This window comes from Aquila chrysaetos, chromosome 1, assembly GCF_900496995.4.
Source record: "Aquila chrysaetos chrysaetos chromosome 1, bAquChr1.4, whole genome shotgun sequence".
Lineage (NCBI taxonomy): Eukaryota > Metazoa > Chordata > Aves > Accipitriformes > Accipitridae > Aquila > Aquila chrysaetos.
In genome coordinates, this window is record NC_044004.1 from 1,731,337 (window position 1) to 1,756,110 (window position 24,774).

General features: G+C 38.9%; 1 protein-coding gene across 1 annotated transcript in view; it reads left to right on the forward strand.

The window, feature by feature from the left end:
• Positions 1-10,811: 10,811 nt before the first annotated feature.
• LOC115343219 (Alstrom syndrome protein 1) overlaps positions 10,812-24,774 on the forward strand; it is a 43,817-nt gene continuing 29,854 nt past the window's right edge. The window contains exons 1-4 of the mRNA XM_030018954.1: positions 10,812-10,830; positions 12,728-12,887; positions 15,681-16,916; positions 17,559-17,686. Of these exons, the coding sequence (XP_029874814.1) occupies positions 12,728-12,887; positions 15,681-16,916; positions 17,559-17,686 (1,524 nt within the window). The 5' untranslated portion in view covers positions 10,812-10,830. The remainder of the gene's footprint in view (positions 10,831-12,727; positions 12,888-15,680; positions 16,917-17,558; positions 17,687-24,774) is intronic.

Below are 24,774 nucleotides of genomic sequence, written 5' to 3' on the forward strand. Positions count from 1 at the left end.
ACTGTGTTAAGAAGATGAGGTGAGGTTCTATTCTAGCATAACACAGGCAGACAAGCTTGGTACGGCTGAATTAATTGCTAGCTGCTGTGGATTTGGAATTGCTTCTGTTCTGAGATGTTTTTGAAGAGATTTTCTCCTTTATGAAATAAAAAGCACCCTTGGCTATCTCATGTTTGGGCCTACAGACAGCTTTGTAATTAAAAGCCATGTGTGCATCACAGTGAGTTGCTGTCTGGCTAGAGTTGGTTAATACTGAATAAAATCCCCTTTTTTGTTTTGCCATGTAGGAAATTGAGGTTTAAGATACATATTAGAAAGTGAAAGGACATGGTAGGTTAGGTATGCTTTGTCTTCGCCTACATCCTCTGTGTAGGTTTGTTGTATTTAGTATATTTTATAGAGTTTTGTCCACATTATTATCATTTGCAGAACTGGAAACCATTTCATCAAGAAAAATTTCCTGATATTTGTCAAGGTTTGCCTTTTAAATACAACTGGAATTAAAGGGAAAGCATAAGGCTTTTTAATATGATACAAAGATGTAAGAATTCTCTATACTGCTGCTATTTTATTTGTTGCTCTCTAGAGAGTGTGCCAGTAGCTACAGGCTTTTTTGTATATGCACTTAAATTTCCAGATATGGGAGGAGAGGTGAGAGGGGAGGGAGAAACATAAGCTATAATACTAATTTATTCCTTCTTCTCTTCAAAAAGTGTTTTGAATTTCATTTAGGGAGGGGGGGGGAAATCACAATGACAGTTGTATTGAAATTGCTCCTGCTACATTGTGGAACAGATTGACAAAGCCAAGAAGGTTTTGTTTTTGTTTTGCCTTCCTTTTTTATCTTCCACAAATGGCAATTTGACTCTGGCATTCAGAATTGTCAGCAGGCTGTAAGATAAAGTAGCATGCCCAGCTTTGCTTGTTCAGTGAATTCAACTGTGAGGAAGCTTTTGACCTTCAGAGCGACAGCGGGAAGAATTACTGTTTTGACACAAGATGCTCGAAGAGTGTTGTACTGACGTCACTTGCTGCTTTAAGCATCGAGCACCTGCTTCTCTGCCTGCAAAACCTAGGTTATGTCTGAGTGTAATGAGCCCCTAAATCATCATAAGCATTTAGAATATGATAGCGATGATCCTTCTGCCTCCTGAAGAAAGTAAGTTACTGAAAACATTAGAGTTCATGTGCTGTAAGATTAGAAAATGTTCAGAAAAAGCCAGAGGAGGTAGAACATGTGACATGGCTGGATTTATATTTTATGTATATAAAAAAAATAGTTTTGTAGCCCTGGTTAAATGTCATCTATTGAACTTCATAAGGGTGCTTTTACAGGTCATCTCTGCAGGTTGCTGCAGGGGGCAAGCTGGAAGAGAGGGTTTCTATGGAGGATGGGGCTGCAGTGAATCTTGACTATTCTCTTTCCTTCTCTTTTTTTTTTTTTTTTTTTTTTTTCCTGGGGGGGTGGTTTTCCTTTCTTCCTCGCTCTTCTTTCCTGGCCTTGTCAGTCATCTGCTGCTGCAAGTCAGTGATCACCACCACAGTTCCTCCGACTGGAAACCTCTGGGGAAGGTAAGGTAGTGTCAGCCTAAGGCAGTTCTCTGCTACACGACAAAACCAGAACACTCTTTGGAGAAGCCAGGGGAGCAAGGCTGCCTGAAATGGAGGCTAGCGTGAGGGTACAGTTTTGCGGTATATTTAGTCAGCTAAAGTCTACTGCTGAAAAGGAAGAGTCTGGCTTTTCCTTGTCCTGCATAATTGTTCCTCCTGCATCCCCTCTGCTAAACCCACTATGTGAATCAGTGCAATCAGATCAGCTCGCTGTTCAGGCTGAAATGTAATGGTAGGATTGGAAGTGGAGATGGTTACATTTCAGTTGGATCAGAGTTCTCTTGCCTGGGGGGAGGAACACATCTCTGGGCTGGGGTGGAGAGATTGGGGCTCTCCCTTCTTGCTGAGGTATAGTCTTACTGCTTCAAGTGGAGATGGAGAACTCAGGGTCTCTTGTTCAGGAATACATGCAAAAGGCTGAGGACAGAGGGAAGAGAGAATTGAAGCAAGGCTCATTTGTGCTGTTTGAATAACTGTTGAAGCTATTAATGATATATCTAAACTGCCTTGCACATTTTGTAGAGAGCCAGCTATATTGTATCGTGTTGATGCACTCAGAAGTGTCTTGTCACCTACATTTGCATAGCTTCAGTGTTTTACATTGGATTCTTGTTACATATTATCCAAACTGAAATGCTTTTAACGACCAAATTTCTGTTCTTGCATACGTACATACAAATGTAATCAAGTCATCCTTAATCTTCTCTTTGATTATACTAAACAGATTTAGTTCCAGGAGGCTCTTGTGATGAGGCATGTTTCTTCAATCTTTTAGCTGTTTTCTCTGATCTTCCTGTGATATTTACAAAAACAAGAGTTATGGTCATCAGAACCTGCAAATACCATTTCAATAGTAGTTTCAGTAGGAGGTTGGAAAGAATAGTCCTTGTTACTACTTATTCACTATTCTTCTTTTTCGATGTATGGAAAAATTGCGTGCCATTTTGGATACAGTATTGCACTGGCCTCCTATCGGTGGTTTGTTTGTCATGACCTCCAAGTCCTCATTGGAGTTGTTGCTTTCTGAGGTAGTCCTTGACTCTGTTAGATTTGCTGGGGCACTTCGTTCCCACCAACGTATGGCTGGACTTCAGTTATACTAAAACTTCTATGCTTTGCCGTGCTGTGATGCCAGGTGACCCAGACTGCCCTGTTATCAATGGCCTGTGCAGCGAGATATTTATTGCTTGGCAATCTGCCTCGTCTGTGTGCCTTCTCTGTAAGAACTTAGGGATTTCTGAAGTTTCAAATAGGGTAGGGACAAGAACAGCTCTTGAAGGGGCTGACTAGATGCATATCCATGCAGTGAGGATTTCCTGTTTATAATTCTGCTTGGAGAATGCTAAATCATTTTTTATCTGTTTGAGTGCTGGGTTGACTTTCTTAATACAAATGTTGAGTGGTACTTAAATTTTTGTTGATATATCTTTAAAACGTTGATTTATCAGCCAAATGTTGTGACTTATGGGGTGTGTGTGTGTATATATATGTGTATATGCACACTTATTTTATCAATACATGTGTAGTTGCACTGAAAAAAAAAATTGTTTGCCAAGATCTATTTTTGATGGCATTTGACAGCTTTTTTTTTCAATTATTTTTGGTTTCCTCCCTCAGTCTTTTTCATTTCTTCATTTACAAAGACAGCACACCCAGTCTTTATTGTGCAGAAAACTTTTTTTATTTAATTGCTCCTGACTTTCAGTTTAGCTTGAAAACACATTTTCATTCAAAGTGAAGACGTTAAGCTGAAAATCAGGAAAGCTTATTTTCCTTTTCTATTGTATGAATACAAATGAGATGCCACTTCTGAAAACACGAAGTATATCATGATGTGAGATGACAAGTCTAATTCGATAACTGCGATTACTATTGCCTTTGTTCACTAATATCATTTTAAATGTAAAACAAGATTTGGGAGGAAAAAAAGTACATCTAACACAGCTAAGATAGTTTAGATTCCAACTTGCTTAATGTTTCTCAAAATATGTGTTTTTGCATCTTTAGCTTGGATACAGAATTGCATTAACTATGGTTAATCTTCTCAGTATTTTCAAGTATAACAACAAAAAATTGTTTGAATAAATGTACACTATAAACAGAATAAATGCATTGTACATATTGTCTGTTCCCAGTTAGTGGTTGGGAATAACAAATCAAATGTGCAAGTTCTATTTGGTTCTAAGTCAGTATCAGCCACTGAAACCAAACCTCTTTGTTTTCTGTAAAGTACATTTTAAATAAATGCTAAGGAGATTACAGTGAATTAGATCAGTCTCCTGTTCCATGATTTTAAATCATGATTCAAATTGTGATTAAAATCACGTAAATACCAATCAGTCTGGTACATTAGACCACAACCTTGGTTGTGCCCTATAATATAAAGGTGCCTCAGGGCTCTGTTATATTATAAATGAGACATCCGTGACCTTGTTCCTTATTTCCTTGGCTCCTGCTCCCTCTATGCTGATGCTGCCATTTTCTCCTCGACTTTTTTTAGACTTACATGTGTGTTATAATTATTTTTTCATCCAGCTTTGTGCAGGTGCTCACCAGTCTACATTGGAGCCTCTTCTGAATGTCTCCTTGTGTCAAGTTGCTCAGGAGTAGCTATTAGTAACTATTGTTTTAAGATACATATCCTTTCCTATAAACTTGCAAAAAAGCAGTTGGCTTTTCTTACTTTTCATTCATGTTTGGTATTGGAAATAGTTAAGATGAAAGTGAAATGGAGTGGTGACTAGTGCAATGTATTTATCTAATGAAGTAAGGGGGAGAGTTTAGCTTTAAAGAGGTACTGGGTGCTAGAAAAACAAAGACTCCCCACTGAAGTTGCTATAGCATGTTTGTGCCATCTGTACTACAGATGCTAAAGTATAAGTTTGGCTTTCTCTAGGAGACATTAGGCTGGCCATGTGGTGGAGACAGCTGCTGAGATGGAAGGGAATCTTTGAAACTGTATAGCAATCGTATTATTATTTTTGTAGCTGCTGAGGAGGTGGAACTAGAGGGCATCCAAATTTTGAGCCAGCTTTGCTGTATGATGTAGAATTATTTCTATCAATATAACTATCCTCTCAGTACATAGTGTTCTAAAGTAATTAAAAAAAAAAGTTAATTGGAAGTATTAAATTAAAAATTAATCAGAAAAGTTGTCTTGTGGTTGGATACCACTCATCAGGTGATGTAATACAGGCTGTAGAAAGCCTCAGGATAAAGTTGACGTAATGTAAACTTGATTTTTTTGTACGTAATGGTGATCTTATCTGATGTGATTATGCTTCTGTAAGTGATACAGAGTATAGCTTGTCTGAGATGGTTGAAAACTAATGAACCTAAATTAAATGAATGTGAATTCTGGTTCTGAAGTCATACTCTTGATGACAAATAGCTTTTTGCTTTAAAAAAAAAAAAGCTTGCTTATCAAATTATTGGAAGGAGTTTTTTTTGCATGCGTCAAACATGTATGTAGTCATTTACACTTACCAGATACCAGCTTAGTTGTTTTTCTTCTTGTGGTATAAAACATTTCTGTTTGTTTTTGTAAGCAGCAAACTGAAAAAAGAAGTGCCAACTACCTCAAAGAACAAAGAAATATATGATGGGAACTTAAATTTATTGCTACAGTAGTAGATAGTGGTACTGGTATAATTGTGATGACTAAGTTTATTACTTGTATCTTGAAACCCTAAAGAAAAAAACCTATGCAGCCTTTTCTATAATCAAAATTTATGGAAAAATGGAGACTGGGAAAGGCATCAGTGGGGATTCTTGGTTTTTAAAGATCTTGGTAGAAGCCCTGTGGACACTCTCCGACGTGTACAGACTGCATGGAAATCACCAGGGGAGGTACTGACTAGCGAGCGGAAAAGGATAGGGATGTGCGCAAAAAGAAGTTTAAGGATAAGAGGGTAAGTTAGAGATGTCAGTGTTTGTGTAGCATTTTGAGATTGACAAGAAGAAACCTGAATTTGATACGTGATAAGAAAGCTGAATTTAATACATGAGGGAACATGCTTCAGCAGAGGATTTAAATGATGGGATTACATAATTTTCACTGCAGTTGGCATGTTTTTGAATTTTGAAGGCTGTATTTGTTGGCAGAGCAGTTTAAAGAGGGATTGCCTGGCAAGCTTTTATTACCGTGTTACTGTTATTTTTAACAGATATTCAAGACAGTCAATTCTCTCCCTGTCTTCCACTGCTGATGTATTCAACACAAGGCCAAAGATTTTCAGATGAGATGCTTCTCCAGCAATCAGAAATGAATTTTATTCCCTTAAGGTAGGATAAAGTTACCTGGTGTCATGACAGAATGCAAACCTTTTTTCCCAAGCGGCCATGAATTGTCCTACATCTGGTAATTAAATAATTACAGTTTTATGGTCACAGAAATAAGACAAAGGTGTGGTTTACTCTTTATTTGTTTTGTATAGAGAGAAGGCATTGTCAGAGTTGTACTCATCTTTTTATTTTGCCTTCAAAAGAGTTTGAACAAGGGAAAACCAGAAGAAGCCTCTTCTGAACTTGTCATCTTAATGTACCTGAAGAAAATGGGAAAATGAGGAACTCCACCCTCTCAGACATCTTTTTAGCTTTCCTAGACTCTGAAATATTTCAAACTTCATGAAATTTTGGGGACAAAAATCAAATACAGCTTGCATTTACAGTAGTAAATACATGCAGACATGTACATGTAATAATACTGTGTTTTGTATATACTGGAGTAATATATGTTATGTGTTAATTTAAAATACATATTTTTATATGAAGTATGAATATATAAAGATAGGTATTTCAGTAAAAGTCTGTGCTTGTTTTTGCTGGGATAGAGTTAATTTTCTTCACAGTAGCTACTATGGGGCTATGTTTTGGATTTGTGCTGAAAACAGTGTTGATTATACAGGGATGTTTTTGTTATCGCTGAGCAGTGCTTACATAGAGTCAAGGTCTTTTCTGCACTGTGATGATACACTGTGACTTCATTTTGTGGATCAGAACTTGGTTCCATCAGAGCTGGTGATCTACTTGCATGGAGTAATATTGATTGTGGTTTGATGATCACTTTCATATAAAATAACTATTAATTCAAAATCCACAATAAAAATATTAGAAGCTTATAGGAATTTGTTGCTTGTGTTCATCTGAGATGTGGCTTATTTTATATCCTTTAAAGAAATAATTGATATAATGAAACTGAAGAAGGTGATTTATATTTAAAAAAACCAAACAAAATCACATGCAAATTTATGTGTGTGTGTAAGCAACTCCTATATTTTAACTAATAAACAACCTGTTAGTAAAAAACACCTTAGTCCTAAATAGGTTGAAAAATATTGACAGTATTACTAAGTAGAAACTAATATTATTTTCAAACCTTTATTTTATAGGGCAGTAGGGCTTTTTTGATATTGTTTGGACTTTCTTTACATTTCTTCATATTTTGGCCTGTTCAGGGGATGTATTTATGTGTATGTTGCTAAACCCCAGTTATTTGTTTGAGTGACATTCTACTTCTGCCTCTTATATTAAAGCAGAGAATATGGATGTTGAAATAAAAAATATGATCAGAAATTCACTTACTTTTCTTGCCTCTTATAGAGGAGTTCCTGATGTTTCTGGTGCATCTGAGGAGCATTCAAAGCCTTCGCACATCTGTGAAGCTGTGTTACTGACAGACACAGACTCTGCACCCAGTGACTGCTTTGCTTTGTCCCAGCATCCTCTTCCATTCAGACATGTGGAACCTTGTGATGCCAGTTGTTTGTCTCAGCAAACCTCTTTTTCTGGACAACTACTTGTGAGCAAGGAGGCAAATGAAGACTGTAAAAATGGTACTAATGAGGAGGCATTGATTCTCCACACAAGTGGCAATTTAGCAAACTCCACTTCAAAGGTGATGCTAACCAAGGCGAATAGACTGAACCAAATGAAAACTTCTCTTGCAAAGCAGACCTGCAGCGTATCTGTAAAAGATGAATGTTTCTTCCATGACAGCAATGTACCAGCCACTGTTTTTGAGCTTTCAGAGAAGGAAAAAGGGTTATTGAGGCATGATGAGTTCTCATCTTCAGAAAACTCCTCTTGTAAAACAGCACTGACTAAGAATTCAGAAAAAAGTGAAAGAGAGATGCAAAAGGAAAAGGTAAAAATGGCTGAGAGTGAGTCAGAAGGGTGCATGAGGCAGCTAGAGAAGCTGGAAAAAGAAAAGAAGGTTCCTGAGCTTGATTTGTCTAATAATTTATCTGATGATTTGAGGAAAGACAGTTGTAAAAATTCAGATGCTCAAGATGTTTTTTCTGCAAAGACTTCTGGAACAGGCAAAGGAGCGTCGAAGGAACATGGAGTGCATTTAAATGGCTCTGAAAGCTTGAAGTTCGTGGCTGTTACTGAGGCACTCCAGGGAGCTTTCCTAGATCATCAGCAGAAACAACTGTCTCCTGCAGTGAGATTTGAGAAAGAGGAGTTTATCCCTACCATGACAAGTACCAGTGATTGTGCACCTAAACAGCTAGTTGTGACTGACATGGAAGCTCCTTCTTCATGCAATGAGGATGCCCCAGTGGAAGTAGAACCTGGAGTAAGCAGGAGTGAATTAACTATTTCAGATTTTTCCATAGAAAGGGGACACAAAGTTACAGGCATTTCCCCTTCCTTTAATCTTGTAGGTGATGGCTCATTCTCTGTACATATTGCTCATCCAAGCTATCAGTCTACTCCAGGGTTACTTCTAAAGAAAAATGTTAAGGCAGAAGAACTTGGTGTCACTGTGATTAAATCAGATATTCAGGCCTCTCCTTCATGCTTAAATGAAGAAACTTCAGGGAACTCATCTACCACTACACCTACATCTGTTGAGAAGCAGCATTCACTCCAATATGCTGAGAAAGAAAACAATGAACATTTTGAGTCCTTAAAATTGAAATATCCCTACACTGGAAGAATTCAGTCTCTCCCATCGCTTAGTTTCATGGAGAAGGTAGGGGCTTGGAACGTGAGCCAGCCAGAGGAGGTATCTGATGCAGTGACTTCATGTGACCCAGGTGGAGTTTCTCCTAGAAGGAAAGCCTACAGTGCAATTGCCAGTTCTTCAAACAATATTTTGTTAATACAAAGAAGCAGTAGAGACCGCAAAGATAATGTCGCTGCTTCCTTTAGAGAGACAGGTTCCCTGGGAAGTTTGCGTTTTCATAATAAAAGCTTACTGCTTGTCCACCCTCTTACTAGATCTCAGTCTGACAATGTGGTAAATGTTTCCAGTAGGAATGTGTCCTTGGTTGAAGTTATTCTGCCAGCAAACTCAACAGAGGCAGTGCAGCCTCTAGAAGAAAAAAGTAATGTTTTAGGAGTGCCTGAAAATAGTTTAGGAGGCTCCATGATACAAAAGTTTACAGCTGAGATTGTTTCTGGATCTAGCGGTGAAGATGCAGAAAGTAACAGTACAGGACAAAGTTCACACCCAAATGTTTTAATTTCTGCTGAAGGAGTTGCTCAGCTCCTTAAAGAGGATGGAAACTCTCCAACTGATGACCAGAAGAATTGTGATGCTCTTGAAGATCAGCCTCACAACCTAAATATTCCTGCTGGCCATGTCAGCATGGACAATTTTGGTGCTATTTCCCCAGATAGTTTGAATCTTCCTGTTAGTTCTGCAGAAAGTAGCCAGGGGAGCTTGGGCTCTGCAGGGTGCCCTTCAGTGGTTTCCGGGTGCTTCTTCACCAGTGCAAAAGATAACTTCATCCCCACTGGAGCAGCTACTTTGGAAACTCCAGAGAAAGAAGAGCTTAATATTGAAGAAAGAATCCCAGTAAGTTAGTTTCTAACAAAAATTTGTAACTCTTCTGTACCTTTTGATTATGAAGAGATGAGAGTACACTTGGCTGTCATAGAGTGAGTAGGACAGAATTGTAGAAGGTATCACAGGAATGAGACACTAGCATGCTTATAGTTAGTTTCCGATATCCAGTCGTGTTGGGAACCTGTCAAGTTCATCTTCTAGAATTACTAGCAAATATGTGTTTTATGTAAGCCTAAAAAAATCTTAAAGGACCCTTTAAAACTGATTCTAATTTAAACTCAGGTTTCAGAGTTATCCCCCCCCCCTTTTTTTTTTTCCACCGTTCTTTTAGGAGATTCTTGTAGGGTCTACATCACTACAGACTAAATGTCATGGTTTTATGCTGGTCTGTGCTACTGGTGAATTTCATCCATGATACTAGTTCAGCTTATCTTAAATACAGAGGTGGAAAAAATAACTTTTAGGTAATGTTTAACATGGGCAAAGAAATTAACATGGGGTGGATATGGGAAAGATTTTGTTTTGTTTTGTTTTTTCCAGGAATGCAAGAGATATATAAAGATTGGTGGCTGATGGTGGTGGAACATAAAGGACACAAGAACAGGGCATAGTGTTAGTGCTAAAAAGTGAAATCTGTTTGACAGACTTCTAAATAAATTGGTTATAGCTCTTTTAGCAGAGCATTGATAAGCCATTTCTGATCTTCCAGATTCTTTCAAAAGATCAGGTTATAATTATCCAAACATGAGGTTGAGACTCAACTGCTGACTAAGGAAATGCTAGGCTGCAGAAGAGAGAGATGAACTTCACACACCCACGGTTCTGCAATAATAGCAAAACCAACACAGAACTCCTTGGCAAATCAAATTGCTTTTTTTTCTATAAATACTCGTTTTGCTTGTTCACTTTGTTCCAGTATCTAAGGCATAAGTTCTTGATTCTTGTATATTGCTCGTAAAGGATGTTTGAAGCCTCTGCATACCTTTCCTCCTTTATATCTTATTTGGCTAATACAGATTTCTTTCCTCCCTTCCCTGTTTTAGGATGGTTGGTGAGAATGGAGGGCAGATTGTGGCAGCCATGTTAACTATACTAATAGCTGTTGAGTGTCAGAGAAAATTAAATGCAGATTTATGTTAATGATAAACATGTAATTATCTTCTGAGTAAGTGGCTGTTCCTCGCACAAGATGACTCCTATAATCATTAGGTCTTTGGAACTGTGTTTTAGAAGCACTCTTCTCTCAGTTGTCTTTGCAAATACATGTTGAAACAAATATAAATATTGTAGAGAGGATATTTTAAATGAAATTCATGAGATGTAAAGGTTGTCTGTTTACCTCCTCTTTTTTTATGACTATAATTAGGCACGTTCTCCAGCCCTAGTTTTGAGGAATTCTGCTCTCATAAATCACTGACAAGGTAAAGGAGATTAGGTCACATATATAGCTATTAATATGTAGGTTTATAATAAAATCATAGGAAATAAAGTTGGTTAAGATCTATAAGGTAATTTATTTCATTTTATTGGCTAGTTTAGGACATAGTGTAGATGAGTTGAAATTAACTTTGCCCTACAGGTGATTAAATCAAGGCAAACTTTGTGTTTTTTTTTTCTTTTTTTTTTTTTTCTGCATATAATGTCTGTACGTAAACTTAGATGCTCTGTTAAAAGGGAAGAAATTACTTTCTCAGGAGATCCTTGATGGCCTTTGGTAGGCTCTTACCTTCATGAGACTCCTCCAGCTTTCAAAATATCCTTTTGATATCAGGGGATTGGAACTAGATAATCTTCAAGGTCCCTTCCAACCCAAACCATTCTATGATTCTATGATATATTAATGCAGGGAATGATGCTGTGTGTGTCTGAACTGACAATCTCCTGGATGTTGCACAGAGAGAGTTGGCCTCATCCTCGTTATGTTTTTTCTCTAGTATATCGCAAAGTTTTAGGTTTTGAGTACGATTTTTGTTTGGCTTCTCTAAACTAACTGCTTTGTTTAATGTTAATGAAGTTATACTTGGATAGCAATTTATATATATATATATGTGGTATACAAATGCAAAATAGTACTTGTGTGTATTTGTTCTGTACTGATGGAAAAGGGACAAAGGCATGCATTTTATGCTGTCTTTACTGAGAAGGGGTTTACTGCTTTAGCTGTGCTAGTAAAACTAAGTCTTGGTAGTATACAGACTTTGTACACTTGAGTATTCTACGTTTTATAGACTTAAAGCAATGCAGTAGGTTGTATCCAGAAATGGTTTCATAGCCAGGGAGTTTTTGAAGTACTGCTGAAATTTGTTCATTGCAAGCTGGGCCACTGAGTAGATGGGGAATTATATATTAGACTACCTGTGTTTCTTCATAAAACTATCAACAGCAGAAAGTGATTCTACCCCTTGGCCAGTACATTCCCTACAGCAACATCATAAAAGCTGTTTCATGATGTTTTTTAGCCAGCTCTGGCAAAAGGGTTCACAACTAATTGCCTTGAAGACTAGCCCATAATGAACTTGTCCTTAAGAGTGAGGAACTTGCCTGCTGCCTAGCTTGAATTTCAAAGTCTGATAATGTTTTCTGTGCAGCAATCATTTGGGGAGAAAACAGTTTTAAACTAAACCTTTGTGTTCTCCTTCCAGCTGGTAAATGTCATTTTAAACAGGTGATGCTGAAGCTTACCAAACTCTTCTGAAGTATCAGACTTCTTGCTCATGCAGTGTACAGAGCATGGATTTGAGTAAAAAGACTATAAGCAGTCAGCTGTTGTCACAAGAACAAGATATGTGGCCTCTTCTTTGCTGACCTTTTCCATCGTTTCTGGATCCTGTGGAAAGGGCTGGACACTGGTTTGGTGGTAGCAGGCTACTGCCAGTTGCCATCTTTGGCACATGATGAAGGAAAGGTCAGGAAAGCACCAGGAAAAAACTGTTGGTGAGTGCAAGTACAAGCTATCACCACCAGAACCGTTCTTACAACTTATTTCTGAATTGCTGCCAAACATAAATTAATGAGGAATAGATTGCAGGATTTGTCAGTTGTTCTGCTTGTGAGGTACCCATTATGTAGGCCTAGACGTACTAGCTAGAAAAAAGGCTTGTCACTCATGGTCCACAGATTAGAATAAGCTGGTGATGTTTTCTCATATGTGATTGCTTTAGTGTTTTGGGTGAACTGTTAGAGTGACTTGAACATGACTGAGGCTCAACGTGTTTTAAAGCAAGTTGTGTTTAAGATGATGTGGAAGATGTGCAGCTTCAGAATCCACTGACGTTCGGCAAGAGTGCTGTATGTATTACTTATTTCTTCTTTTGCCAGATGTATCTTCGCAACCTTGGCATTGATCAGTCACCTGGAACTATACTGAAGCCGTTTGTACCCCGAGGACCTATCAGGGAAGTTGAATTTTCCCCTTCAGAGCTTAGAACGCTGAAGGACTCCACTGACACGCTGACAAGGGCTGCTCTGCAGCCACAAGGTATGGGGAAGGAAGACCTTGTGCTGTGCAAGCCTTTGAGAACACAGAACTTCAGACTCACCTGTTAGGTTGCTCTTGGCCTGGTAGTATCAAGTGTGTTTCTTCTTGTGATGCTCTGTTTCATTCATATGAGTTGATCTTCTCTCATCTCAGATGTGAGATATTTGGCATTGGAAAAGTAAGCATTAAAACCTTTGAAAACATGCTTTCTTACTAAGGAATCGTGGCTTCATGGCATCTTTTAGCCAGTGCAATGACATCTTATGTTTTTTTTAGTTTGTGGTGGGTTGACCCTGGCTGGATGCCAGTTGGCCACCAAAGCTGTTCTATCACTCCCCCCCTCAGATGGACAGGGGAGAGAAAATATGACAAAGGGCTTGTGGGTTGAGATAAGGACAGGGAGAGATCACTCAACCAATTACTGTCATGAGCAAAACAGACTCAACTTGGGGAAAATTAACTTAATTTATTGCCAATCAACCAGAGTAGGGTAATGAGAATAAAACCAAATCTCAAAACACCTTCCTTCCACCCCTCCCTTCTTCCCGGGCACAGCTTCACCCCCGGATTCTCTACCTAACCTCCCTAGTGGTGCAGGGGGACGGGGAATGAGGGTTATGGTCAGTTCATCACACGTTGTCTCTGCTGCTTCATCCTCTTCAGGGTCAGGACTCATCACACTCTTCCCCTGCTCCAGCGTGGGGTCCCTCCCATGGGAGACAGTCCTCCACAAACTTCTCCAATGTAGGTCCTTCCCACAGGCTGCAGTTCTTCATGAACTCCTCCAGTGTGGGTCCCTTCCCCGGGCTGCAGTCCTTCAGGCACAGTCTGCTCCAGCGTGGGTCCCCCGCGGGGTCACAAGTCCAGCCAGCAAACCTGCTCCAGCGTGGGCTCCTCTCTCCACAGGGCCACAGGTCCTGCTGGGAGCCTGCTCCAGCGCGGGCTTCCCACGGGGTCACGGCCTCCTTCGGGCATCCCCCTGCTCCGGCGTGGGGTCCTCCCCGGGCTGCAGGTGGAGATCTGCTCCACCGTGGACCTCCCTGGGCTGCAGGGGGACAGCCTGCCTCACCAGGGTCTTCCCCACGGGCTGCAGGGGAATCTCTGGTCCGGCACCTGGAGCACCTCCTCCCCTCCTTCTTCACTGACCTGGGGGGCTGCAGGGCTGTTTCTTTCACATGTTCTCACTCCTCTCTCCAGCTGCTGTTTCTGTGTGTCCGCTGCAACTTTTTTTCCTTCTTAAATATGTTACCACAGAAGCACTACCACTATCGCTGATGGGCTTGGCCTTGGCCGGCAGTGGGTCCATCTTGGAGCCGGCTGGTATTGCCTCTCTTGGACATGGGGGAAGCTTCTAGCAGCTTCTTGCAGAAGCCACCCCTGTAAGCCCACCCGCTACCAAAACCTTGCCACACAAACTCAATACATGGTTTTATTTCTCTTTTTACAAGAGTTCTTAAGAAGGAAATGTTTTGTATCTGAAGATTAAAGAAAGGTTACCAGACTTTTTCTTCCTGTGAGAGAGATAAGTCTTGTTCTTTCTTTCTTTCTGAGGCTTCTTGGTGTGTTCAGTGTGACAAAAATTTATATACATTTTATAACTGACCAGATCTGTTCATAAATCCATCAAAAAAAAAGCCAAACAAAAAACCCCAATATGACTTTAACAAATACTGAGTCATTTCTATATGAAGAACAGTGTGCTCAGTTAGGGTTAAGATGTTCTTCAGTGGCATGCCCATGTAGTATGTCATTAAAATGTGAAAATGTGCATTGCAACTACTTCAAATGTGTATTTTCCTTAGCATATTCTGTTTTGGCATTTACATGTTGTACCCGGTGGGGAAGAGCAGATCTGAAGGCTCTTCACAACAAGTACTTGTCTAACCCTTTGAATATCTGTGACTTCAAGAATCCTGCACTGACCTGTTTTTCTGACCAGAAGTGATTAAATGCATCTCTTATGCCTGTTGGGCTTGCTTATTTTCTTTTATTATTTTTTCCTTCTTTAATCATTGTGGGAGACTTGGCAACTGAAATGACTTGGCAATCGGTACAGTGGTAGAGTTGTCCTCAACAGAGATATTATTCAGCTGGCCTCTGGACCACTTACTGTACTTGAAAATAACAGGGTTGGGCCATGAAATAAAATTGTGTTTGAAACAAACAAAATAGCTGTTGGCAGGCATATTTGGGAGCTGGCTCTTCACTGTTGTGTGTACCTGCCAGCATGGATTTAAGAACAGCATTTTCACTTAAGTTTGGCTTTTAAAACAAAAAAGGCAATTAGGTGTTATATATCCAAATACTAAAAGTGCATCTTGTCTGCTTTTGGACCTTTCTAACCAATAGTGGGCAACAAGCTTATCCATAGTGTGTCCTTTGCCTTTTTCCAAAAGGCTATTTTGGAAATACTGCCCCGCAGCTCTCCTGTTTCTTGCAGGAATACTTTTATAATGCAAGTGTTCATTTGGACATTTAAGCACCACTACGTCATTTATCTAAGAACATTTATTTAAAATCTAGTCTAAGCATTTATTTAAAAGCAAGTTATTTAAGTCAAGTTCTGTGGTTTGTTTGATGCTTATCCAAAATGGTCTAAGAGATTTCTTTCAGTAGACAATTCTCGTGGAAGTCTTAGTTCAAGTCTTATTCTAAAAACAGTTTCCTAAATGTTTTCCAATATTTGAATTCTTCCCTCCCTTTACAGGCCCTCTAGTACAAGAAAAAGTAGTCTTCAATGATGCAGCTGTTTTCTGGAGCCCCAATCTTAATGAATCTTCGGTTTCTTTGTAGGTGAATTGCTGTCAGCAGTTGAAATTACGCAAACAAGTTTTAACTCCAGCACTTCCACTCTCAGTATGGCTATACCAATGAATTCAGAAGTTGGCTCTGATATTCTGTCACCCTGTGAACTCTCTCCCCGCTTCTCAAGATCTTTTGGAGACAAACCAGTGAGTCAGTGCAGTATGTCATGCCACCAACTGGAGATAACTGCTCTGCTTTCTACACGACAGGAGGCAGAGTGTTCAGCTGTCTCCAAACTAACTGAACCAAACTGGCAGCTGCAGACTGTTTCACCTGACTGCCCTTCTGACAGAGAGAGTCCCATGCCTGTTGCAAAAAGTGTTCAGGACCTGCTAGCTAAAAATGAGTCAAAAGATGTGAATAGCAGCCTGCAGAGATGGACTGACAGTTCTTTGGCTGGAGTTGAAAATGAAATGGAAGGTGATAGAGGATCACAAACTTCAAGTGTAGGTAGTAAGAGAAGTAAGGGTCAAGAAAGCGATTCTTCGATTAGATCTGATGCATTGCAAGAAATACATAAGCTTTTGGCAGAGGTAGAGGGTATAGCTGACAGGTGGTGTGATCCTGTCTCTTCCACTGCCTCTTCTAGGGAAACTGGCGAGTCTTCCCCAGTTCTGATTAGAAAGGAGGATGGCCCTGAAGATTGCAGGCTAGTGAAAGACAACATCCCTCAGTGTCAGAGGATACTGTCGTGGGATGAGACTATGACCCAAAGAAGTATGCAGGAAAAAGGGTCAGTAATAAAGCCTCTGAATTCTAACACAGGCAATTTAAGATGGGAAAATTCTTTTGAAGTCAATTTGTGCAATATTGAAGAGATGATGAAGGAAATGACCAAAGAGTTGAGGACAGGAAAATCTGTAGGAAGGTCTGAGCCAGAAGGCTGTAGTAGTGTAACTACAGACAGAAATCAACCTGGTTTTGTGGGTCTTACTCACAGCAGTGGAAGTAGCGAAGTCAGCTCTGGAAGAACTTCAGAGTTGGGGAATCCTTCTTCCTCAGAGCCTCTGCGCAGTGTTGTCGATGTTGCAGGAGGCTTCCAGAGCATGTTGTCTAAAGCTTGTGTAGCTGGAAGCAAAGCAGGAGGCATGCGAGAGAGCAATGACAGTAGCAGTGGAGATTCACTAGCTGCCTGTGTCAAAAACCTTCTGAGAAACGGATCACCTGTGATACATACAACACAAATTCTGAAGAGTGCAGATGAAGAGGAGAAGAAAGCACGAGGTAATAAAATGTCTCAGTTGTGTTTTATCAAGTGTTACGTTAGAATGGTAAATCTTTATTTAGGTATATGTTTAAGGGATTGTTTTGAAATGACTTTGACATGAAGGAGTATGGATGTAAGAGGAACTCTGAGGTCAGCTGAGTCTGTCCCCTGATTTTAAAGGTGTTTATGTTATATTATTAATGATAAGCCTTAATGGGACAGGGCTTAAATGATCAATGTTTTTAGTCATCTTATGATAGAATGGGATAGAATTGGACTTTTCCAGTTGAATACCTTCTTTTGCCTAACAATGACTCGAGAAAGTGTTTTGTCCACATAGCTATTAGGCATGTGCTAGGTTAAGAATTTCGGAAAGGATAGTGTGAAAGAGTGTCTACCTGAGTCTGGGACTGTAAAGATGACAGAACTGGGCAATGGGTCCTGGATCCATCTTTCCAAAGAAATGTTCAAAAGAACCATTTTAAATTCTATTTCAGGTCAGTCCATGAGCTCTGGTATTTGATAGTGGTCTTTGTTCCCTCAGTTGTGGTAGCTAGAAGTGCATAGCAAAGTTTTGATTTTAAGTTATAAAACTGTTATTGTACATAATATGAGAAAATGGAAAGGAAACTGAATTCTGTTTTATGTTCTTTGTGTAGCATGGGTGAAGCTAAAACTGGCCAGCCAATCTCAGGATTCTGTGTCAGACTCAGAAAAGAACCAACGAAGAATCGAGGAAATAAAGGCAGAGCTGCTTCTGAGTGCCAAGAAATCTGCAGTAGTCAAGGTACAAAACAGACAAACCAGCTGCTCTGGAGAAGATACTCGAAGTGGGGGATAAATGCTACTGTCTTGCTTGTGATCTTAAAATGATGGATTAAATTCCTGCAATATTTTTGGAGATTGGTGGCTAGACAGGGAGAGGTGGATGCAAACTAATGAGAGCTCTGTTTAGTGGAGATGCTTGTTTCAGCTTAGTCAGTTCCTATGTATGTTTTAGGATCAGCCACGGCACATGCTGTGGTGGGTTTTTGGTTTTTTGTTTTTCCCCAGACAGTAGTTAAACATCTTGGGCGAGGGGGGGTGGTTTGGGGGGTGTGTGGGTGGTGATGCACAACTGAAGATGTTCTGAAGGAAGGTATGAAGGACAGATATGTGGTCAGTGATGACGTGATGGGAGAATTGGTGTTATTGTGGTGAGAAGGTGCACGCAGCTTATGATTCTTGATTGGCTTAATGAGTTCTGCTTTTCACAAAGTATTTACACGTGTGCTGATTGTGCCTTGTAAACTTGTCCTTCTGTCGAAGGAGTTTACTGTACAATGCAGCATCGTCTAGATAATAGCAGTATTTGTTGTGTTACTTCCTATGTGTTCTGAAATGTTTACAAAGGAGTGTGATATTTATTTTTAAAAGGATGCTTCAGGGAAGAAGAGTGTAAATTGTTCCTCCTTTGTGTTGACTGTATCTAAGGTAATGGACTTCAAGCGCAATGAAGAGCTCTATTGGAAGAGAAACTCCTTAACAGTAAGGATGATGAGAGGAAGATTATTGAGTGTTAATCATAGTATGTTTTAAGAAGAGCTTGGCCATGTATCGGCAAAGAATAATCTAAGTGTAGTTAATGCTGATTTGGGGCAGGGATATAGACTAGATGAGCTTTCAGTCTCTTACAGCTCTATTTTTCTGTGAAAACTCGACATTGAATTGTTGTCATGTTTTGCATATCTCCTTTGGAACATTTCTAGTTCAGATATTAATGTATAGTATATCTGGATTGGAATTTGTCTAAGCAGGAGTATATTACCTTTGGTTTGACTTTAAATATCCATTTTCAGCATTCATCTGGTGTCCAGTCTAATTATGTCATGATTTCTAGGGACTGTCTGTGTGTCCCAAGGTAGGGTACTATTCTTAAAGAGTATTTTGATTAAAAGAACAGACTGGAAAAATGCGGAGATGCTTGTATAACATGAGTAGTGGATGGATGATGCATCCATGTGTGCAGGATAGAGAACCCTGAGCTGATGGAAGAGAGACTGGATAATTAGGCAGAGCTAAAGGTTGGGGCAGTTTCTGAGGAGAATGTAGTAAACTTGCATTTGAAAATACACTTATAATCTGTTCTTAATCTGGTGTTTCAGCAAATGCCCTTAGCTTTAGCAATATTTTTTTTTTTTTTTTTTTTTCCTGTCGGTAGACTGCCTGCCTCCCAGGAAAAGCAATAGGGTTTTGTTTGTTTGTTTTAATTAAAAGCCTTGCATCAGCAAGAATGAAAAATAGCGTTTTAAGAGTAGTCTGTGTTGTGTTTATAGTTTCTTGGGAATAAACAGTGTTGGTAATATAGACATCACCTTCCAAAAACCATCAGACCAAACTTCTCAGTTATTCATGTATTGATGTAATTAATTAATCTTTGACTGGGGAGCTTGGAAAAAAAAAAAAGTATTTTAACAGTTGTATTTATTTTTAGATATTCAGACAGTTCTTAAAGAAGGAAAACCAAAACACAAATACACTTTTGCTTCAATCTACTCATCGAAAACTAGAGGCCCTGAAGCTTTTTTCCTCAACTTTTAGATTTAGTTAGATCACAGCTTTGTCCCTAACATTAACTTGTTACAGACTGGAACCAAGTATTTTACCTTTATGTGATTGAGCGTCAGCTTTGAATTGTTTTATCCCAATTTAGAGTAAGAAAAAATTAATCATAGTTTTGCAAACCAAGATTCCAAGAAATTGCTTTAGGTCAGCCATACTTTCTGCTTTCATCTTGAAAATATTTTTGCTCTACAGTGGCTTTAATTTGAGATAAAAAATGGTTTTGAATTTGCAGAATGAAGGTGGCTGGGTTTTTTTGTTACACTTAAGATAAATGTATTTTTCTCTTCAAGCAAATCAATATGTCACTGAAAAATACAGATTGTTGAAAACTATTTACCTGAAAAAAATGTAGTCAGTTTTGTTGCTGACAAAATAATCTACTATAAATTTAATGGAAACTGTTCTGTAAAATACCTGTTGAATTTATAGAGGAAAGCTGGCAATGCGCTGACTTAAAAAGAACAGATCAAAGATTATGAAAAGATATTTTCCTTCTACTAAACTTGAAAGGCTGAGAAAGACAAACTGTTCCTAGCACTCAAGCAAATAATTCTTTCGTCAGACCGTCATCTTTATTTAGTGCTTCTGATGCAGGCTTATGATGAGTGTTCTTTTTGGAAAGTTTAGACTCTGCCTCTCGTTTTTGTAGGTGACAACTCAAGAAATAAAATGTACCACTGTGATATATTATTGTTTCCCACAGCAAGCATGTGAAGCTTGTCTATATATATTAAAAAAAAAAAAAAAAAAGCAATGAAGGAGCAAGACAGCTTGGGAGAGTTCTTCTCAGTGATCTTTTAATTCTAAAGTTCGTTCCATCTTTTGAGATACTTGACTATCTGTTTGATAGCTGTTTGTCACTGGTGATGTGTTAACAGACGCTCTAAAAAAGAAGCATCATAATGATTTCTCAAGTTCTAGCTGAGTAGAGTGTTTGAGGTGGTGATTGGGACATATGCACATAAATGGGCTCCAAACATGTACTCAAGTGCTCAGCTGAATAGTGGCCCAAAAAAGGGAACATTCAATATGAAAAGTTAATTTTGAAGGTATATCTCTAATAGCAAGCAACGCTCATGAATGTAACTCAGAATTGTATTTTCTTTGCTTTTTCTTCTGTAAAATTGACAAACCTTGTGTAGTGAATCTGTTTTCTGTACACTTCATTTGTGGAGTCTTCCTGTTGATTTTGTAGCTCTTCCATTGCACAAGGAGAGAAATATTCTTGCTGCTACGTTTTTCTAATAAACACTAAAGCTTGACAGAAATGCTTAGGAATAGATGGCAAACATGGAACTTCTGACATGGAGGGTTTTTTCCTAAATTTCATACTGACTTCATTTGATACCGACTCTTCCTAAAGGTCTTAATTTGCCATTTATGGCAAGAGAAAGTACAGTGCCTTGGGATTGTTCAGGAGGAAAAGGAGACAAAGGCTGCAGATTTATTAACTGCAAATGCTTGGTAAAGGGGCCTAAAAAATGTGACATTTGAGATTGTCCAGAGATGGGTCTTGTGAAATTTAGGATAAACTGATGGCACTCTCCTATAAACTTGTTTGTGATGAAGGGAGGCAGGGCGTTGCCAAGACATTCCTATAGATAGGTTACTGTTTGATGAATAATTCCTACATCTGTGGCCATGCTGGTATGGCTGTAGAGATCTGTTTTTTGCCTGAGCAGGTAAGCTGGCAATGGAGTACTTACCCTTTAGGTAGGCTTGAGGAGTTTAACCCTGGGATGGGTGATACTCTTCAGTCACAAAGAGCCATGAACAACATGATGTTTGTTGGGATTTTTAGGAAAAACATATGAAAAGTCAATCCTAGGCTTCAGAAATCAGCCCTGTTAAGGTTCTTCCACTGAAATCATTAGGGTCTTTCCAGATAAGAAGAATTTCAAGAATAATGGGGAAAAGCCAAAGACTTGTAGGTGGTCATTTGTTCCAGGAGCATTGTCTTTCAGATTTAACTACCTTCTTGTGCTGTTTGTACATGTACATTTGTTTTGCTCCTCCAGTTGAGATTGAGGGGTTTTGAGTTGCTGTTAGATGTAAATACGGTTTCAGCATATTAAACCTATGAATTTTCCTTCTAAATTGAGGACCTTGTTACCCCACCTGTATTTTTATGGGTGCCAAACAGCTATCTCTAGACTTACCCAAGAGCATTCCGCCTTTGTATACTGTATTCTTCCACTATATGCTGTATTTTTCCACTCCTTGTACTTTCTCACTTTTTCAGGAAGTTCACTGAGTTGTAGCTATAAATTTGCACTGCAATCTCTCGTGGATCATATGCCATGCAGATCTTTTTTGGAAAGATGACACATAACAAGCACAATAAAACATGTGAAAGGCTTGGGAAGATGAGTTTATAGCAACTTCTGTGCTTGCTTTCAGTAGTAGGAGTTGCTGTGTATTGCTTCAGGCCATTGAACTGGTACATGGTTTAGGGAAGAGATTCTCAGGAGCACCCCTATCCTTGCACAGGTCTGCTCTGCGTCCTTGCATTCTTCTACAGTCCCTTGTTGTCCCTCTTGGGTATAGGAAATACAGGAAGCCAAATAAACTAGTTTACTTGCTTAGAATAGATAAGGCCACAGAAAAGTACTACTTTGGAATAATAATCCAGACCTTGCTGAAATAGTTTGCTGCTAATGACATCTGGGATGTAGAAAGGATGGAAAATCTGTTGTGGAATACCTGTTTATACTTTGTGACTTACACCAAAAATGTTTTTGACTGATTCTTATTTCCAAATTCCAACTAGTTGCTGAGGCTGTGATCATCCAGGGACCTGTGTTGCACTTTGTTGCTGAAATATACTCTGCTGTTTTCACAGTTGTTCCAATCAGTAGGAAAAAATAAATGTAGCCTAGATTTTTTTTTAATTTTTTTTTTTTTTTTTTTTTTTTTTAAATAAGCTTATCTGGCCCATCTCCATGGCAGTACATTTATCTCAGATTTGCACTCTGCACCTCAATGGAAGTATTGTAATTTTTAATGACACTTAAATTAAGGATGTGCACATACTGATAAATTAATAAAATAATGTCCACACTTAAGAAATTCTCTCTAAAGATGCCTGGTGGCCTATAGTTTAACATATATTAACATGAGCTCTAATGATTTGGTTGTAAGGTTTGGATGCTGATGAAATTATTTGTCTTTTGTCCATTTCCAGTGTTCACTAACCATGATACTGCCTCTGATGCTAACCTGCTCTGTCAAAAAGAATCGGGGTGAAATAATGTAAGAGGGAGCTGCTTTCTAGCATGTTGTGTGAAATGTGGTGTGGTATTTTGTCAGGAATGGGACTAACTATGATACTTGTTTTAGTTAGTGCGTATCTACGTGAGGGGAATCTCAGTGTGTAGATAAATGTTCATTTCTCTAGAATTGATACGGCTACTTCCAAAGGTTAGTGTTTCAGTTGTTTTGTTGATTGCCCCTCATTGGAGCTGCAGTGTTAACAGATCAGGTGAGTAGTTGCCTTAATTTGTTTCAGGGCAAAATCTGTGGCAGTTTTTTGATCAACGCTGACAGTAATAAATTACCGTGAGTGGTAACTTAAGGTTTTCCCAGTTGTACTTGCCAGGCTTTCTCTTTGTACTCTTAGAATAACAGGTTTTCTGCATGTATCTGGGAGTGTGATGTTTTATTCCCTTGTTTGTAGCGTGATCTTTAATCTAGAAGTATTTGCATTTCTTTTCTTTCAAACTACCTTCTCCTTACACCAGTCAGGCAAGTTGCTGTAAAGATCAACTGTCAGCATTCGGGAGCTTCTGCTGCAATGAGAAAAGGCTTGGAAGCAAAGGTCCTATCCATCCCTACCTCCTGATCCCTCCACATGCATGAGGAGTTGCAGAAAGTAGGGAAATGAGGGTGGTGAGCCAGTCAGAGAGAGAGGATCACGTTTTGTGTGTCTTGTTGATCTTGGTAAATCTCTGCAGACAATGAATGTGCCTTGTTAGTATCTGCTGTTTGTAATGAGTTGAAAGAAGAGTTTGGAATATCCAAACTTCATCGAGTATTTAGACACATTTATTTCTACTTTGCTTGGCAAGTAACGAGAGCCATTTGCTGAACCCTGTACCTTTTATCTCTGTATGGTATACCTAGTGCTTTGTCTGCAAAATGTGTGTTGAGAAATCAGGTTACATTTTAAAATGCCAGAAGAAGGTGTAGGTTCCTTAGCAAGCAGGTGCTGTAGCCCTGGGAATTTTCCAGTTAACTGCAGTGTCAGTAATCTGCCTTATTAATAGGCAGCTGAAAGGCAACACCATCTGATGAGTATGCTCAGAGAGTAGGGTATGGATTTTTTTTGTCTGATTCTGCTGAGGGGCTATAGCATATGTTGCTTTAATTTTATTTACCTGGTATAATAAATTGTTGTTGATTGTTGCTGTTAAAACTTTTTTTTGATGGTGGAATGGGGCTTGAGGTACAGAAGATGAAGCAATGAGGGCTGGAGAGCATGCTGAAAATGGGAATGGTCAGTAAAATCAGGCAAAGAAACCAGGACAGAAGTTAATACTGAAGTAAATTATTAGTTTCAGCTTCCTAAATTCCCACAGGCAGGTAATTTAAGACACGGCATTTTATACTGTTGTGTAAAATACATGCCAGGGATGTCTGAATATGTGTAGTCAAATAGCAGAGTCCTAAATATAGTGGCTCTGATACTGGGGGATGATAAAGATGTGGGACAATTTGCATGGTCAAAGGTGTAAGTGTAACTTATTTTAGAAAAGATTTTATGAGCAAAGACAACTGACAGTGAACTTCCTTGTTTTGGGGAGGATTAGTGTCTTATCTGTTGGTAGGAATACCTTTTTTTTGCAGCATTGTCACCAGCTTTCCAAACAAAAAAATAGCATTTGTGGCGAGCATACCTGTTTTGATGGGAGAACAAAAATGATCTTCACCTGAGAATTGGAAAGTTTTTACAAGTTATCTTTTACCTTAAAGAGCAAATCAAAGCTCTGATTATTTTCAGTCATTTTTAAATTATTGTCAGCAGTGGGCAGTGATGATAAAAATAAAAAGATTTATTACAGCTCTTGTCTGAGAGGGAAACTGGCATACTTGTTTCAGGGGAAAAGAGAAATATCAATTATGGAAAATTGAAGCTTTTCTAATTAAGTATTTTCTCATGCTTTGTAAAGAACAGCTTTCTTTTCTTCCCACTTATTCCCATGTAACTGAGTTCTTTTCATTTTAGTTCTGCTTCATAAACACTAGAGTTAAACAACTCAAGTGGAGGGAAAA